This window comes from Muntiacus reevesi, chromosome 1 (genome assembly GCF_963930625.1).
Source record: "Muntiacus reevesi chromosome 1, mMunRee1.1, whole genome shotgun sequence".
Taxonomy (NCBI): domain Eukaryota; kingdom Metazoa; phylum Chordata; class Mammalia; order Artiodactyla; family Cervidae; genus Muntiacus; species Muntiacus reevesi.
In genome coordinates, this window is record NC_089249.1 from 51,833,057 (window position 1) to 51,849,759 (window position 16,703).

At 54.3% G+C, this 16,703-nt stretch overlaps 2 protein-coding genes across 2 annotated transcripts in view; one reads left to right on the forward strand and one right to left on the reverse strand.

Annotated features, from left to right (window-relative positions):
• The window catches only part of ADIPOR2 (adiponectin receptor 2), a 37,138-nt gene extending 28,519 nt beyond the window's left edge, over positions 1-8,619 (forward strand). The window contains exons 4-8 of the mRNA XM_065943145.1: positions 964-1,135; positions 2,901-3,087; positions 3,250-3,437; positions 4,860-5,053; positions 6,108-8,619. Of these exons, the coding sequence (XP_065799217.1) occupies positions 964-1,135; positions 2,901-3,087; positions 3,250-3,437; positions 4,860-5,053; positions 6,108-6,236 (870 nt within the window). The 3' untranslated portion in view covers positions 6,237-8,619. The remainder of the gene's footprint in view (positions 1-963; positions 1,136-2,900; positions 3,088-3,249; positions 3,438-4,859; positions 5,054-6,107) is intronic.
• Positions 8,620-12,732: 4,113 nt separating this feature from the next.
• CACNA2D4 (calcium voltage-gated channel auxiliary subunit alpha2delta 4) overlaps positions 12,733-16,703 on the reverse strand; it is a 65,151-nt gene continuing 61,180 nt past the window's right edge. Inside the window, exons 33-38 of the mRNA XM_065936852.1 lie at positions 16,434-16,489; positions 15,977-15,997; positions 15,076-15,193; positions 14,065-14,177; positions 13,534-13,616; positions 12,733-12,936 (exon numbers count right to left, since the gene is read on the reverse strand). Of these exons, the coding sequence (XP_065792924.1) occupies positions 12,832-12,936; positions 13,534-13,616; positions 14,065-14,177; positions 15,076-15,193; positions 15,977-15,997; positions 16,434-16,489 (496 nt within the window). The 3' untranslated portion in view covers positions 12,733-12,831. The remainder of the gene's footprint in view (positions 12,937-13,533; positions 13,617-14,064; positions 14,178-15,075; positions 15,194-15,976; positions 15,998-16,433; positions 16,490-16,703) is intronic.

Consider the following 16,703-nt stretch of genomic DNA (forward strand, 5'->3'; position numbering starts at 1 on the left):
TTTTTCCCCACCAACAGGAATATTAAGTATAAAAATGGTCTTAATACAACAGGGATTTTTCCTGGTATGTATTAGGGACTTCCCTGGTAGTTCAGTTGGTAAAGAATCCACCTGCAATGCAGGAGACCCCAGTTCGATTCCTGGGTTGTGAAGATTTGCTGAAGAAGGGATAGGCTACCCACTGCAGTATTCTTGGGCTTCCCTGGTGGCTCTGTTGGTAGAGTGTGCCTGCAATGCGGGAGGCCTGGGTTGGATCCCTGGGTCGGGAAGATCCCTGGAGAGGGGAAAGGCTGCCCACTACAGTATTCTGGCATGGAGAATTCCATGGACTGTATAGTCCATGGGGTCACAAAGAATCGGACGCGACTGAACGACTTCATGGAGAAGGGAATGGCAACCCACTCCAGTGTTTGTGCCTGGAAAATTCCGTGGACAGTGCAGCCTGGTGGGGTACAGTCCATTGGGTTGCAAAGAATCGGACACTACTGAGCGATTAACACGAAGTCTGTAGTGAAGGATGAAGGAGGGGCATCTGTACGGGTGGGACTTCAGCCCCTCATCTTGCCTTGGCCAGACCGAAACAGAGCTGGAAAGCACTTTTTTTTCTTCTTGGCTGTGGCTCGTGGCTTGCCCATGTCAATTCCTCGACTTGGGACTGAACCTAGGCCCTCAGCAGTGAAAGCACAGAATCCTAACCATTACGCCACCAGGGACGTTGCCTGGGTATTTTCTGTGACTTCATTTGCTCTCTCCTTTTCCTTAGAAAAGCTCCCCTACCCCAATAAAAAGAATGTATTTTTTCCTCAGTTTTTTCAGAATATAGGACATTATGCCTTTGAATGCATCTGTCTTTCTAAAGATAGTTTACTTTATCTCATTGTAAGGCAGTGCAGTAAGAGATAGCTGTCAGTGTTGCTGAATCAACAGTTAAACCCACAGAGGTATTTGCTGATACTCTTCCAGGTCTGGGAAGGTCGATGGCGAGTGATCCCTCACGACGTGCTGCCTGAGTGGCTCAAGGATAACGACTTCCTCCTGCATGGACACCGGCCCCCAATGCCTTCTTTCCGGGCCTGTTTTAAGAGCATTTTCAGAATACACACTGAGACAGGCAACATCTGGACACATCTGCTGGGTATGTTGAGTAGTAATGGTTAATGTGACCGTTCTGTTCCTCCCCCCACCACTGTATTTAAGGGTAAGGACAGAACTTAAAAAGTGTGTTTTGAATTTGCTGTTTTTGTTTGCTGGATTTCTAGTGATGCAGTTCCTCTGTGGTTGTCTCTGGTTGTCCCAATTTACACTAGGTTTTCAGACATGTCCTTAAACCAGGCCAAGGAAAAGGCACTATGCAGAATTGGCTGTAATATTTTAACGAGCACGAAGAGGAAAGTAGTTATTTCACAGAAGTAAGTTGTTTTTTAAAAGTCATTATGAATGGCCAGTGAACATATGAGAAAGGTGCTTAATGACACTGTGAGTCATTTGAGGAAGTGCAGTGAGATACCACTTCACACTCACAAGAATGGCTGTTATCAAGAAAATAGAAAGTGACAAGTCTTTGCTCGGATATGGAAAGATTAGAATTCTGGTCATTGCTGGTGAAATGGAAAATGGTGCAATCTGTTTGGAAAACGGTTTAACAGTTCCTCAGAAAATTAAACGGAGTTACCCGCAATTCTAGGTATATACCCAAGAGTATTGAAGACATATTCCCACAAAGGTGTATACATGAATGTTTTTAGCAGCTTTATTCATTGTAAGGGGAAGTGGGAACAACCAAGTATCTATCACCTGACCTATAAATAAAGTGTAGTATATGGATACAGTGGAGTGTTATACAGCCTTAAAAGGGCTGGACTGCTGAGAATGGGCTACAGCACGGGCTAGCCATGAAAACCTTGTGTGAAGTGAAAGGAGCCGGACACAGAGGCCGGGTACTGTACGATCCATATACACGAAGTAGCCAAAATGGGGAAATCCATAGAGCTAGAAAGTCCAGTAGATCAGTGCTTGTTAGGGTTGTTGGGGGTGGGGTGGGGGGCGGTGATGGGAGATGGCTGAGCAGGTGTGGGACTTCTTTTTGGGGCAGTGAAAATGTTCTGCAATGAAATAGTGACTATCGCACAACCTGGTGAATGTATGGAGTAGTCTGGCCTTTCCCTGTTTGATGTATATATCTTACCACACGTTTGATTTCCTCTGTGCCTCCAAGTTTTCCAGAATCAGAGAGTAGATCAGAGTAGAGAATCAGATCGAGTTTGTTGGTGACTTCTGACTTTCCTAAATGATCACGCAGAATCACTTAGCAAATATTTTAACTTTTTAATTTCTGTGTTTGTCTTGTGTTAAGTAGCCTTTGCCCAAGCAATAAGAATGTGGTATCTTACTGTGAAGAACAGTTTAAAAACTGGTTTGAAATTGCCCAAATGGCATTTCACTGTCCCTAACTCCTGACTCTGTGGTTCAGCTGGTGAGGACCAGAGCCGCAGGTGTTTTCCATAGAGCAGTTGGAGACAAGCTGTATTTCCTAGCAGAGTTTGGAGGGGTCAGTGTTCATTGAAAAGAAACTGCCGAGTGGGTCTTTGAAGCCTGGCTGCGGCACATGTGCCAAAAACACTATAAATGTGATTTCTCAGGGATCTAGCGGTGGCGGTGGGCTTAGTTAGCAGGCCTTGTCTGTTTTCTTTTTGGATTAATCACAAGTTTCCCTGTTATACCGAGCTTGTGAAGCTGAGGGGCATGTGATACCAACAGTGTCTGGAGCAGACCAGCGTTTTAGATAAGGTTTAGTTGTTTGGAAGAATTTTGATTCAGATGTCAGGACTGAAAACTTAATTGATACATAACACTCTCTTCAGAATGTAGTAACCCTGGCTTTCTTCCATCCTCTTCTCTAGGTTGTGTCTTCTTCTTGTGCCTGGGGATCTTTTATATGTTTCGCCCCAACATCTCCTTTGTGGCCCCCCTGCAGGAGAAGGTGGTCTTTGGATTATTCTTCCTGGGGGCCATTCTCTGCCTTTCTTTCTCGTGGCTGTTCCACACAGTCTACTGCCACTCAGAAGGGGTCTCCCGGATCTTCTCTAAGTAAGTATCTGCAGAGTCCCTGTGTGGATCAGTGGGCTCAGGGAGAGCGTCCAGCAGGGTTGGCAGAACCCTTGATGCTGCCTGCCAGGCTCTCTTGACTGGAACCTGTAGTGGGCAGTGATGTTCAGCAGTAAATGGATTTTTTTTTTTTTCCTATCCTAGACTGGATTACTCTGGTATTGCTCTTCTGATTATGGGAAGTTTTGTTCCTTGGCTTTATTACTCCTTCTACTGTAACCCGCAACCTTGCTTCATCTACTTGATTGTTATCTGTGTTCTGGGCATCGCAGCCATCATCGTCTCCCAGTGGGACATGTTCGCCACCCCCCAGTACCGGGGCGTGAGAGCAGGTAAGAAGCCCAGACCGGTATTCCATGCTGCCAGTCTGCACGAGAGGGCCGCCGCTGGCCAAGCGTCAGGCTAGGTACTTGTGATGCAGAGATGGGGAAGTCACAGTTCCTGTTCTTGAGGGGCTTGTAACGTTGGGGTGTCCCTGCTCGTCTTACAGCATCAGGGGGGCGGGTAGTGAGCTGATGCATCTGGTAGTACAGTTTACGTGTGGTCCTTCCAGCTGTGGCACCATAACTTTTGTGAAATGATGGTTCCTTTCTATGTATTTTCATTTTAAAATGTGTAAAAAAAAGTCTTTACTCCCAAACTGATGGTGTTATAGAGGTAGCACGCACCTTCTCTGGTACAGGATGAAGAGGGTTTTATGTTCAGGATCATGCCTATTTGGTTGGAAACCAACCAAAAGCCCCTTCCTTCTGGTGCGAGGGCCTGCACTGGGGCCTGACCCCGTGGGAGCCAGGGCTGTGCCCACAGTGTTTGCCTCTAGTGCCACACCCAGTGCCTGCTGAGAATGAACAGGAAGTACTAAAAGGAGTACTCTTCCTTTCAGCCTTTTTGCTTTAGACCATTTTGTATTAAAGCCCAAGCCACAGTTAATCTGCAGTTCCTGTCCATGTGGTGCTTGGTTGAGGCACACACTTCACAGTGGCTTTAGAGCCCAGTTACCTTTAGGCTGTTTCTGATTGTGACGTTTTCTTTTACAACCCTAGACATGTGTTAATAATACATAAGTAACATAGATTACAAAACTTGGACAAAATGGTACTTAACCTTCAACTTGACACAGTCTGATATGTTTTATTTCAGTTCATTTTAAAAAAAATGGTGATCCAGACTCAGCTTAGTCTTATAACCTAGGGCCTGTCCAGAAGTTTGCAAATCACTGCTGTAGAGGGTTCAAAGACAGTCTGGCTGTGGGGGGGCCATGCTGGTGGACTTCGGTGTCTGACTGGTGCCCTGAGACCCCTCCCTCTCTCATCGCGTGCCCCACCTCACTCTCACCCGGGGGTGTCCATTGTCTCAAGGGAAGATAAACTATGTAGAACTGCTCTGTACTGTAATCTGCGTCTTATAAAGAAGCGCATATAGGGTGTTGTAGGCCAGCTACTCGAATTGTTGGTTCCTGAGGCATTCATCAACACATCACTCCAAGCCCCTTGAAGACTGCTGATTTGTGGAGCTAAGGCTTTTTCAGCAGGAGGCTCTCTCTTTGCCTTTGTAAATAGATCTCGTTTTAGAATATAGCCGTGCTGAATTGCATGGCAGAATCCCAGAGTTTGAAGAACCTTCTTTTTCCTTTCAAACCAGAAGCTAATGTTGCATCTTGCTTTTGAGATACTCAGTTTACAGAGTCACTGGTACTGTGCCAAGTTGTTCCTCCTCCTTTCTCCTTGTCTCCATTGTGTCCTTGTGATTCCCAGGAGTGTTTCTGGGCCTCGGCCTGAGTGGGATCATCCCCGCCTTGCACTACGTCATCTCAGAGGGCTTCCTGAAGGCCGCCACCATCGGGCAGATCGGCTGGCTATTGCTCATGGCCGGCCTGTACATCACGGGGGCGGCCCTGTACGCCGCCCGCATCCCCGAGCGCTTCTTCCCCGGCAAGTGTGACATCTGGGTAAGTGTGGTCGGTGGCTGGGGGCGGGCAGGGTTCACTGTCTTATCTGTCCATCTGTGAGTTAGTTACTGGCACCCAGGGAAGTGAAATGATTGAGGAAGTACCCTCGCCCCAGCTTCCCTCTGAGCTGCGTCAGCGTGGTGAGTGCGGGGCTGAGGGTGCACCCTGCAGGGACGGCCCCGCTGTGAGACCCGCCGCCCCATGATGGGCCGCAGCTGCCGTCAATGCCTTCTCAGGACCAGCCCGGGAGCTCGGGTGCTCCTTACTCAGCGACCTGCCCTTCAGGGCAGGTGTGGAGTCATTGTCCCCCTGTCCCCGTGCCGGGCGGCAGGTTTTCAGGCTGCCTCTGTCTGGTCTCCTTGTGTGTGGGAGGAGGGGGACAGACTAGGTTTTTACCCGGGTCCTTTTCAGTATCAGCATTCAGCGATTAGCAACAAGAGACTGACCTGTGTGTGTGGTTGGAAGGGAGGTGGGATAACCAGCCGGTCGTTGAAGGTAAACCTAGAGGAGGAAAGCGGGAGGGGGGGAGAAATGCAGGGGACCAGTGGGCAGCCTGGTACTGGTCCTCACACTGGTACCGGTCCGTGGCCTGTCAGGAATCAAGACTGCACCGCGGGAGGTGAGTGGTGGGAGCAAGCGAAGCTTCACCTGTATTCACAGCTGCCCCCCATCACCCTCATTACTGCCTGAGCCCTGTCTTCTGTCAGGTCAGCGGCCCCTTCAGAGTCTCACAGCGGCGAGCACCCTGGCCCTAAAGTTAAGGTGGTATCCTGAGATGGCCACAGAGGAGGAATAGGTGCACAGTAAAGGCGGCGTTGCTGGCCCCCCGGCGTCAGGGGTGCACCGCGTCCCGAGCTTGGGGCCGCAGCTCTATTTCTGTGGGGACAGCTGGCCTTCACCTCAGCAGAATGTGATACGCCTGCTGGGTGCTCTGAGATCAGGGATGCCTCGAATTTGAGCCGCCGCACCCACCCCCGCCCCGGCTCCGCACAGACAGTCTTAAGGGTCTTCTGCCGACTTAGTGATGTCTCGCCCTCCCCGCTTCTGCCTCCAGTTTCACTCACATCAGCTGTTTCACATCTTCGTGGTGGCTGGCGCGTTCGTCCATTTCCACGGGGTCTCGAACCTCCAGGAGTTCCGTTTCATGGTCGGCGGAGGCTGCAGCGAAGAGGACGCACTGTGACAGCGGCCAGAGGCCGGGGACGGTGACCCCACTGGCCATGACGCCAGCGCCAGAGGAGCCCCACAGCGCGGGGCTTCGTGACGCCCCAGGGCTCCACGTGGTCCGCAACTGGGAAGAGAAAACAAAAATAAATCACACCTCACGGGTGGAGAAGAGGCAAGATGGCCCAGCCCTGCCTCGTTCTTGGGTCTGGCCGACGGAGGGCGCTCGCGCCCCGGGCACGCTGGTCTCCATGCTTGTAGCCGGCGGGGCCGTCAGCTGGAGGTGCCTCCTCCTCCCTCCTCTCTCCTTAGAAATGGTGACACTGACCAGTGTTGTCGAACATTTATTATGTCCTCCGAGGGGTGGCAGTGTGATTTTAGATGCCCTTTTGGGAGAACAAAGGAATTAATGTAAATAAGATTTCTAACTTACTGTTTAAATAAAAATTTATATAAATGTTTAAACCACAGGGCTAGGGGAGGGAGGGAGGCTTTTGTACAGAACGAAACACGCGAGAGCCACACACTGTTCCAATTTTGCACATGTGACCGCCGGAGGATCAGGCGACAGCCCTAGAATGTATGACGCCCGGCGCCCCGGGTGCCTTCTGCCGGCGGGGACACCTCGGGCCCCGGGGTGGCAGCGTCCTGCTCGGCGACCCTGGAGAGCCCGAGGCGGGGGCGGCGTGTTTGCTGGGGGACGTGGGGTGTGTGAGATCAAGGCAGTAGTGACGGTGTCAGAGTTTGAGTGACTTGTTTCTGCCACCTACCCAGAAACATCACTGAGGCTGGCGGGGATTGGGGGAGCACCCACAGGGCTTCCTGCATCCTTTTCAGTGCGGTGGAGACTCAGCTGGTTGCAGGGGTGGGGATGGGGTGTCTGCAGTGGAGCTCTGGACCACTCCGTATGAGTCCCTCCAGGAGAATCACTGCCTTACCTCCCCCTCATCTCTCCCCCACCCCCACCCCCAGGAGTAGAGACCACCTTCCCTGGCACCACAGCTCCTGGCCTGAGGCTAGCCACACAGGGGCCCAGGGCCCACCAGCTGTGGTGGGAGTCTCCCTGTGGTGCTGTCCTGGTGCCTGGGGGCTGGGCACGTGAACCCCAACCCGACCCCCTTCACCCCCGCCATCCCGGTCAGGTCTCCAGGGACAGGGAAGCCAGCAGCGCGCCTCTGAGGCCAGAGCCCGTTACCCACCCCTGGAGCCCAGTTTTCTAGGGCTGGTGTGGTAGGAAGGTTTAGAAGGAAGTGATACCTGACTCCAGGGAGTCTGGTTGGCTCCTTGAAGCTGTGTCTTTGAGGAGCTGCTCAAATAAGGCTGCTTGAGCCCCAGAGGTGGACGTCCTGCGGGGGTGTCAGAGTCCAGCGTAGAGGGTCTGGCTCCTGGGAAGCCTGCACCTGCCCACGTAGCCCCGAGTCCATTTTTTACTCTCAGCAAAGGCTTCAGGTGGTTGAATCGCACCCAGGACGGCAGGCGTCAGGCGTGAACAAGGTCCCAAACCGGGCTGGCCACCTCCCACCAGTGTTGGGAACATGGGAAAGTCTCCCGTTTACTCAGTGTGGGTTTTTTTCTTGGTTAGGTGTCTCCTTTCCCCCGCGTCTCCAGCAAAACCTGGGAACTGGGGAGCAAGAATCCTCTGTAGAGCTCAGGAGTGTTCTGGTCCTGAGTGAGGGCACTGGCTGCGGTGCCAAGTGCGCTGGTGCCGTCTGGACGGTGGCAGAACAGTATTACTCCTCCGGGAGCACGGCCCACAGTCCCCCCGCCCCTCCCCCCGGGAGAGTCTCCCTGGGCTTCAGGATGTACCCCAGAAGCCAGCCTTGCGTCCGGTCACCTGCCTGGGGAAGCGGTGTGTGGTGTGCGGGCCCTGCGACACCGCCAGCAGTCTGGGACTCAGCTGCACCCCCCCCCCCAAACAGGAGCTGCACCTGGCTCAACATAGCACAACCCCTTAGGAAGTGACGTGGTCACCAACCAGACGTCCCCCACCCCGTGACGGCCCCTCCCTGGGAAGCGGGCGGGCACCCACTTCCGTGTGTCCTCGAAGCCCCGGCCGCCTCACGCATGCCTCCGCCTGCTGGGAACCCCACAGGTCGGCGCCTGGATGCCTTACTCTCAGCAGTCAGAGGCTTGCTTGCTCTGTGCAGCAGATGTTCGTTTTCTTTTCGGGCCCTTGGCCATTTCGGACCTCTGCAGCTTCATCCTCTCACCCATTGAAGAGTGGCCTTCTCAGTATTTCCCCCTTCCCGTTTATAAATTGTCAAAGCCACAAAGCACATTTTTGGGGATCATAGAGGGCTGGGATTTCAGAAGGGCATTTGTGCGATGGCCCCATTCACCATGGGATGTCCCTCCTTACTGTATTCTCAAACTTCTAATAAAAAAACCAAGTGGAATATGAACGTGTTTTTTTTTTGTGCCTTTTTTTTTCTTTTTTTAAAGAAAAAACTGCCTCAACTTCCCTCTCCATAGCTTTTGGTACTTCTTAGCTTGAAGCCTTCATTTAGATACTGAAGCTTAAATTTCTGGAAACATCCCACTCTGAGTGCTGGAGACCATTCTGAAAAAGCTCTCCATGGACTAACTGTTCAACAAGTTAAGCTCTTGTGAAATTATTAACATTCAGGATTCTTTGGCCACAGAGGTATTTTCTGTACCAAACAGAATATCTCAGGACACTTAGGGGTTTGTTACTCATTGGGCTACCAATTTTTTGAAAGGCATGTTGTATACTGTCATTTTCACAGTGTAGTGTTGAGAGTCTGCGAAAGTTGAAAATGTTCTCTGGCAGTTTTAATTAGATAATCTTGTAGTTTGTATATTTCACATTTCCATTTAATGTTCCTAACGTGTTAATGATGGCAGGCAGGATGATGATGAGTTAATAAAGAGGGTGCAGTATAAAAACCAGTGCTCATGCCCAACCCAAGCCTTCCCGGCCTTCCTTACACTTTCATCATAACTGGAGTCCCAGGCACAGAACAGAGGGGAGAGCCAGCTCCAAGGGGCAGTTACTAATTTATAATTAGAGGTACAAAAATAATACCTGAAGAACGCATCATGCAAGGGGGTGTGTTAAAGCACTTGACGTGTCACGTCATTGTAACCAGCACCCAATGAACAGATCTGTTGCTTCACTCGTGTTTTGTAGGTGAGATCAGAAGGGGTAAGTCTGACTTGTGACACAGTCTAAGACGAAAATTCAGATTGAATGGTCTCATGTAGGGACTTCCCTGGTGGTCGTGGTTAGGACTCTGGGCTTCCACTGCAGAGTTTGCAGGTTTGATCCCTGGTTGGGGAACTGAGATCCCCTTGCTGCATGGCACGGCCAAAAATAAAAGCCTCATGTATTTTGACTGAAAGGTTTTGGGGGTTTGTTAACCCTTCTATGTAATTTAAGAGAAGAGGGGAGGTCCCAGCCCTTTTTGCCTTGGGTATATTTAGTTTTTTTCAGGGGAATTTCCAGCATTTGGATGAATTCTCATTTTAAGTGTAGGAATAGGTTTTTTGCATAGGGAACCTGGAGGGTGGGACACTGGGTTATATCCTGTTTTATTTGTTTGTTTTTTATGTGGGCCATTTAAAAAGTCTATTGAGTTTGTTACAGCATTGCTTCTCTTTTATGTTTTGATTTTTTTGGATGCAAGGCATGTGGCATCTTAGTCCCCAGCCAGGGATTGAATCTGCATTGGAAGGCCAGGTCTTAACTGCCAAGGAAGCCCCTCCCGTCCTGCTCCGGGTGACCGTTCTCAAGGCCTACAGATAGCCTCTGGCTTTCCCAAGTCCTTCACTGAGCCGTCTGTAGGCACCCCTTTCATGGTGATACCTGTGGTGCGGGAAAGGAAGTGGATAAGGACGCATTTGAATCCTGGCCTGACAGTTGCTAGGGCTCTGTGGCCTGGAGACGCCTGCAGGCACTGTTGCACCCAGGAATAACCCCTGATCTCCGAGTACCCTGTGTCCTGCTGGACAGGTTTTCCTGCCTTCCAGCCCCGTGACTTGTGGTAAACTGGTCTAGTGTGACTCTGCTTTCTGTGGTGATGGCGGGAGTCTAGCCGGGCTGGAAGAATGGCCTGTCACCGCCACCCCTGCCACCCTGGCCTGGGGACAGCGCTCTGGGGACAGCACCTGGGCCTGCCGAGACAGCTGCTTCCTCCTCTGTGAACTCATCCCCGCCCCACCCTGCCCCAAGTCAGCATCCCTCACTTGAGCCGCAGGGATGGACTGGCGTCTATGCCAAGCTCTTTCCCTTATTCTTCCCCAAGTTTGTGCCTTTGATTTGGAGATGTCCGCTCCCTTGCCCTCTGGAACGAACTCCCCCTTGACGTTGTGGAGTGGTGCTCAGGCCTTTTCGCCTCAGCAGTGCTTGCATTAAAACACGCCCAGAGGTGGCTTAGGAGCTGGCACCCCCCTGCCCTGAGGACAGCTGCCTGCCCTGGCACTCTTGGGCATCCACAGTTTCTTTAGGAAAAGGGACTTCGGGACTCTCTCCCCCAGAATCTTGTCATTTATTCAGTGACTTTGGTTTTAACTTTGTTGGTCTGAGCTTCCCTGGTGGCTCAGACAGTAAAACGTCCGCCTGCAATGTGGGAGACCTGGGTTCAATCCCGGGTCGGGAAGATCCCCTGGAGAAGGAAATGGCAACCCATTCTAGTATTCTTGCCTGGCAAATTCCACGGACTGAGGAGCCTGCTAGGCTACAGTCCATGGGGTCACAAAAAGTCGGACATGAGTGAGCAACTTCACTTGTTGGTCTGAAACCAAGGTGATGGCTCTTTAGCATGAGCTAGGCTGCCACCTGCTGTCCTTTGGGCCGTGTTGGTGGTGGTGGGGGTGGCGGAGGGTTAGAACCACCAAAATAGAAAAGGGCAAGAACAGCTCTGACCTCCGAAGGCAGGACTTATGTTCTCTTCTCCTAGGTGAAGGGCAGTTTTATTGTATCAATGGCTTTTGCTTCCGTTGGTTCTGACGGAGTCCTGGCCCCATAGCCCCCTCCTGGCCACACAGACAGGGCTGAGGCTGGGAGCTGCCCCAGTACTTCCCAAGTGTGGTTTTAAAATTGTGTGGCCAAGAGCGTCGATAAATTGCCTGAAAAGACTCTTCCTGGTTGTGGCAGGAGTGGGCGGCGGGGGGGACAGGATGCTGTCCTGGAGAGAGGTTAGAGGTCAGGGTCTGGACACACACTGATGCCCCCGAAGGGCATGGTGAGGGAGGGGCTGTCACCTCGAGGGCTCTGTGACATGAAGGTGGGGAGTCGAGCTGAGGGGGTGGGAGACAGGCCCCCTGCTGCCTCCTCACCCACCTGTACCTGGCGGGCACCTGTGACCTTGCCTGTTGTTCCAATGTCCTTTCTCCCTCCCCTCCACCAGGAAAGCAGGTGCTTCAGAGGACAGCAGGTGACATGCTGTGGGTGCCGACCGTAGGCCATGTGGTTTCAGGTTCAGCATACAGACACCATGTACATGCCTCATACATCACATTCACCTCTTCCAGGGAGGCTGGCTGAACGTAGAGATCGGAGGCCACCCCAGGGTTTCTGCGCGGTTCTGCCTTCAGTGTCGCTCCCACAGTGGGGACCGCAATCCCTGGGGAACCAGGTCTGCGTGGGAGGAAGCCATGGCCCCGAGATCCCTGGGTGGAGGGATGTGCCCAGATGCATCCGTCTCCCCCACTGGACTCCAGTTTGCAAATGGGAATGCTCCCCAAAGCTCTAGCTCCAAGGTCAGAGTCAGGTGGTCTCTCTTGTAGATCAGCAGCCAAAAAAAGACCACCCTGGGTCCTTGGGCCTCCAGGAGGTCTGGAACATTCAGGACCCCCTTGACTATGCCTCTCTGAAGACCAGTCTTTTGCTAGGACCCCTCTGGCTGCAACTGGTCCTGCCCCCTGCCTTGGACTTACATCCTTCTCCAGTGCAGCAGCTGTATCGCTAACCTATTAGCTTTTTCTTAGAAAGAGGCAAATGGTAAGTCAGGGCTTTGCAAAGACATTTATAGAAATTTTTTTAATAGCAATAGTTTGTGGACATCACACGCAGCCATGTTCATGTAAAGGACCTGCCTTCTCTCTCTCTCTCTCAGACACACACACACACACACGCACACACACACACACACCTTTTTTGAGCTTCAACTGTGAGACTGAGCTGCCTCGCTGTACACCTCACCCTGGGGCAGCTACATCTCCAGTGGGGAGCGTTCTGCCCTCCTCCCCTCTGCCCTCAGCCTCATTCCTCTCCTCCTTCTCAGGACATTTAAGTCCTTGGATTCTACTGAAGACCAGCCAGACTCATTAGAAAGAGCTGCCCCTGTCTCTGGCTGGGTCTGGATTTCTGGGGGAATAGATGGAACTAAAGCTGTCTGGTCTTGGTCCAGGTTGAGCTCATGCTGGACTCCCCAAGAGGAGGTGGGGGGGAACTGCCCACTGAGATGCGGGCTGGAGGGTACCCAGCACCCTAGAAGTTCTTCAGGATGGGTTTGTGACTCCTTCAGCAATCTCGGGAAGCCCATGGCTGTGATGAGCATGGCCTTGGGCGAGAGAACCCAGCTGCAGAGCGCCAGACAGCACGGTGGACTGCTGACTCTTCCCAGCGTCAAAGCAGGCCCAACGGGGCGGGGTCACCGCAGCAGCTGGGACAGCAGCACCCAGGCCCACAGAGGCAGCAGGAGCAGGGGGAGCGAGGCCGAGGTGTCTGAGGCACCTCCGCAGTCCTGGGCGTTCTCCTGCGGACCCAGAGCACTCCCGGTGAGGTACCCGTCCAGGCAGAGGCGACCAGGAGACTGGGAATCGGGTGGGAGGTTCTGGGACTAAGAGGGACAGAGGGCTGAGGGAGAGGGGAGTTACAGCAAGTGGTGGGAGTCCCCTTTCTTAGACACCCCCCCTACTTCTAGGGGAAGGAAGATGGAAGGCCTGTGGAGTCATCCTCTCAGAGTGACTGCAGAGAAGCCTGGCACTCTGGGAGCATCCTGGCTGTGGAGGCAGCGTGTCCAGCAAGGACGACTCAGTACAAAGAGCCCAACTGGAGTGTTCAGGGCTGGTCACCACAGTGTTATGTGTCTAACCATTTCCTCCTACCCGCCCGGACCCTGTGGATCCAAGTGCAATGGGGGCGATGTGGAGAAGCTGTGTTTACCAAGGGCCTGGCCCCTTGGGAGACCAGCTCTCATCATAAAAACACTGCCGGTCCCTCCCTGCATGAATGCACCTGGATGGCGGTTCCAGGAGGTGCCCTCACAGCTGCGCACTGTGTGTCCAGCGCTCTCATGTCTGAAGGGCATCGGCCAAAGGTTTGGGGATGAAGAAACCCCCCAAGCCCCTACCTCTGGGTGGAAGGCGTGGCAGGTGTCCGGGCGCCGGCGGAGCTTCTGGGAACGCATCCTGCTGCACTTGACGGAGGCGTTATGTGCAGAGGTCACTGTTAAGGTGAACACAGCTGAGATGGAGCTGACGCTGGAGCCTGCGCGTGACAGTCGCTCAGTCGTGTCCGACTCTGCGACCCCAAGGACTGTAGCCCGCCAGGCAAGAGTACTGGAGTGGGTTGACTTTCCCTTCTCCAGGGGATCTTCCCGACTCAGGGATCGAACTCAGGTCTGCTGCATTGCAGGTGGATTCTTTACTGTCAGAGCCACCCGGGAACCTCTGGGGACTCAGTTCTGGAACCTCTGGTGGGACTGGCTGCCCCACTGGCTTCCAGGGTCAGAGGTCAGCCCTTAGAGCCGCGAGAAGGGCAGGGTGTTGGTGGTGAGGGTGGCTGGCTCCACCTCTCTAGATCTGAGCCCCTCAGTGATGACCCGCCCTCCCTGCTCCCCCGTCCACCCCGTCACCCCCCAGACTGGAGCCCCAGAGGATATATTTGACCTCCTCCGCCTCCCGCAGCACTGACGGGAAGATGCTGCAGTCACAGGTGCGGTCCGTCACCAGGAGCAGGAGGTTGCTGCTGGGGACCTGCTGCATCACAAACGACCTGCGGACATGAGAGCGGTTGGCCCGTGGAGGCTCTGAACAGCCGGACGCTGGGCTCCAGGGAGGCTCTTCTGGAGATGGCACGAAGGCTTGGGGGCCCAGGTCAGCTCCCTGGTGGGAGGCAACCTGGTTTACGTCTCCCATAAGCCTTTGCAGCTGCCTTGCTCCTTTCCTAGCAGATTGCAGGGAAGGAAGCCCAGACATTTAGGGGGATAGGAGTTGCTCTTGACATTTGCGGGGAACACACGCCTAAGTCAAGACCGTGTCAAGTAAACAGGCCCGTTTGGAGGGGCCGGCCCCCATCGGTGATACAGTGCTCAGGCTTGGCCACAAGGTGGCGCCCCAGGCCCACACGCTGCCCGATTGGGAGCCGGGTGGGTGCAAGCCGGTTGCGGTCACTGGCTCAGCCGGTGTGTTGGCCACAGACACTGCCCGTAGGCATTTCCTGCGGGGTAGAGGACTTCATACGTGCACATGCACACACACGCAGCACACCCACGTGCCGAAAAACACGTGCACAACAGACTCACATGTACATATTCAACTTTCTTCACACTGTATGAAGTTGGTATTATCCCTGTTTTGCAGATGGGAAAGCTGACGCCTTCTGGGTAAAGTGACGCGCCCAAGGTGCCAGGTGCCCCAGCCACTCCTGGAACATCCTCCAGCCTCCCGATCCTCTGCGTGGACAGACATCTAAGCGAGAGTTGGCCCTCCTTCCCCGAGTCTGCCATGGCCTCAGGGCCATCTCTCCTGTCTGCCAACACGGACACTATGCCAGCCCCATCCCCACCTGGCTGCCATGCTCTGGACCGAGGCCTGTGGTCCCTCCACCCAGGACACGGGCACAGAGGCCTTGCTGTGGGGACCCCGCCCGGCTTCCTCCCCTCCCCGCTCACTTCTGGCAGGCGCGGCACTCCACGGTGCCGTTGGCCTCCCGCACGGCCGTCTGGTGGACGAACACGGGGTAGGCGGTGTCGCAGGGCTGCAGCAGGTCCTGCTTCTTGTGCTTGTGGGCTGCAGGGACACAGAAGGACATGGACGCGGGGCCTCGGTCACCCCGTGGGGGTGGGCCTCGACAGCCTGGGCAGTGCGGTCACTGCGCCGGGAGGAAGAGGTTCCGTCTGCTGGCACATGGCAAGCCATCAGGACTTGGGGGTCCGGAGGGGAGGGAGCAGCTGTGCGTGAGTGACGCCCTGGGTGACCCTGGGGACGCCTGGCTCTCTCCTCACCATCAGCGGTGATGTCCAGGGGCTGGGAGGAGGTCAGGGGCAGCAAGTGGGGCGTGGGGGGCCTGGGAGGTGACAGCCCTGCTCCCTGGGCGCTCTGCAGACAGCTCCCAGACAAGCCCTGGGCCTCCCCCCCACTGACCCCATGGTCACTTAGAGGTGGGCAGGGGGCAAAGCCCAGACTTCCTGGACTCCTCAGCGGGGCCTGTGTGGTCACTCGAGTGGGCTCAGAAAGGACTTGGCAAACTCAGAAGCCTGGCAGCCGCCCTGGAGGACCCACGTCCACTCCTGGGTGAGCAGATAGCTGTTCTCTGTGTGGCGCCTTGGCCTCTGGACCACAGGACACTGCCGTCTGCTGTCGTCAGAGCTATTGCCCAGGAAAGGGCTGGAGGGTTCCGTTTTCCCCGGGGCAGGGCTGTGATCGTGTGGGATGAAGTCTGGGCTACAAACCCACCCCTAAGGAGCGAGGCTCTAAGTTGGGAGGGGCCTTCGTTATTGAGGAGTCTTGGAAAGAGAGAGGTTCCTGGGACTCTCCCACCCAGCACTGGGGCTCCTCGGCCGCTCTACTTACAATGATGGAAGACGGTCTTGGCTGTCCAGGATGTGTGGTCCAGCACGGGGTGGCGATGATGGTGATGATGGTGATGATGGTGGTGTCACATGGTGTGGGCATGATGTCACATGGAGCGGATGATGTCACACAGGAATGGTCAACATCACATAGGATGAATGATGTCACATGGATGATGTCACACGGGATGGACGACATCACACGGGATGGATGATGTCACATGGGATGGATGATGTCGCATGGGATGAGTGATGTCACACAGGATGGATGACGGCACATGGATGATGTCACACAGGTGCATGGTGTCCCAAGATGGTGTGACATCACACAGAGGTGAGGGAAGGTGATGGAGAGGCCAACAGGATGGACGTGAGTGGTGGACCCTCTGCAGTCCCCTCCCCCCAGGTGGCGGCTGGAATGATGCTGGGCTCTGGGCTCCTACAACTGGAGAACTCACCCTCGGCCCCGTGGTCCCCACGCCAGGAGCCCCAGGCCCTCCACTCCAGCAGGAGCCTGTCGGATAGAAGTGATCAGAGATCTGCTTGCCCACCTCACCGGTCCCCAGACTGTCTACCCCTTCCGTCAGGGAACCCTTTTCCAGAAGCTCCTGGGGGGCAGAGGCCCTCCCCTGGCAGCTGTGTGCAGGAGAGGGCACCATATGTGCCTGGATGGTTCCACCCCGGACCTCAGCCTCCTCTGGGGTCATGGGGACCTCAAGCAGCTCCCT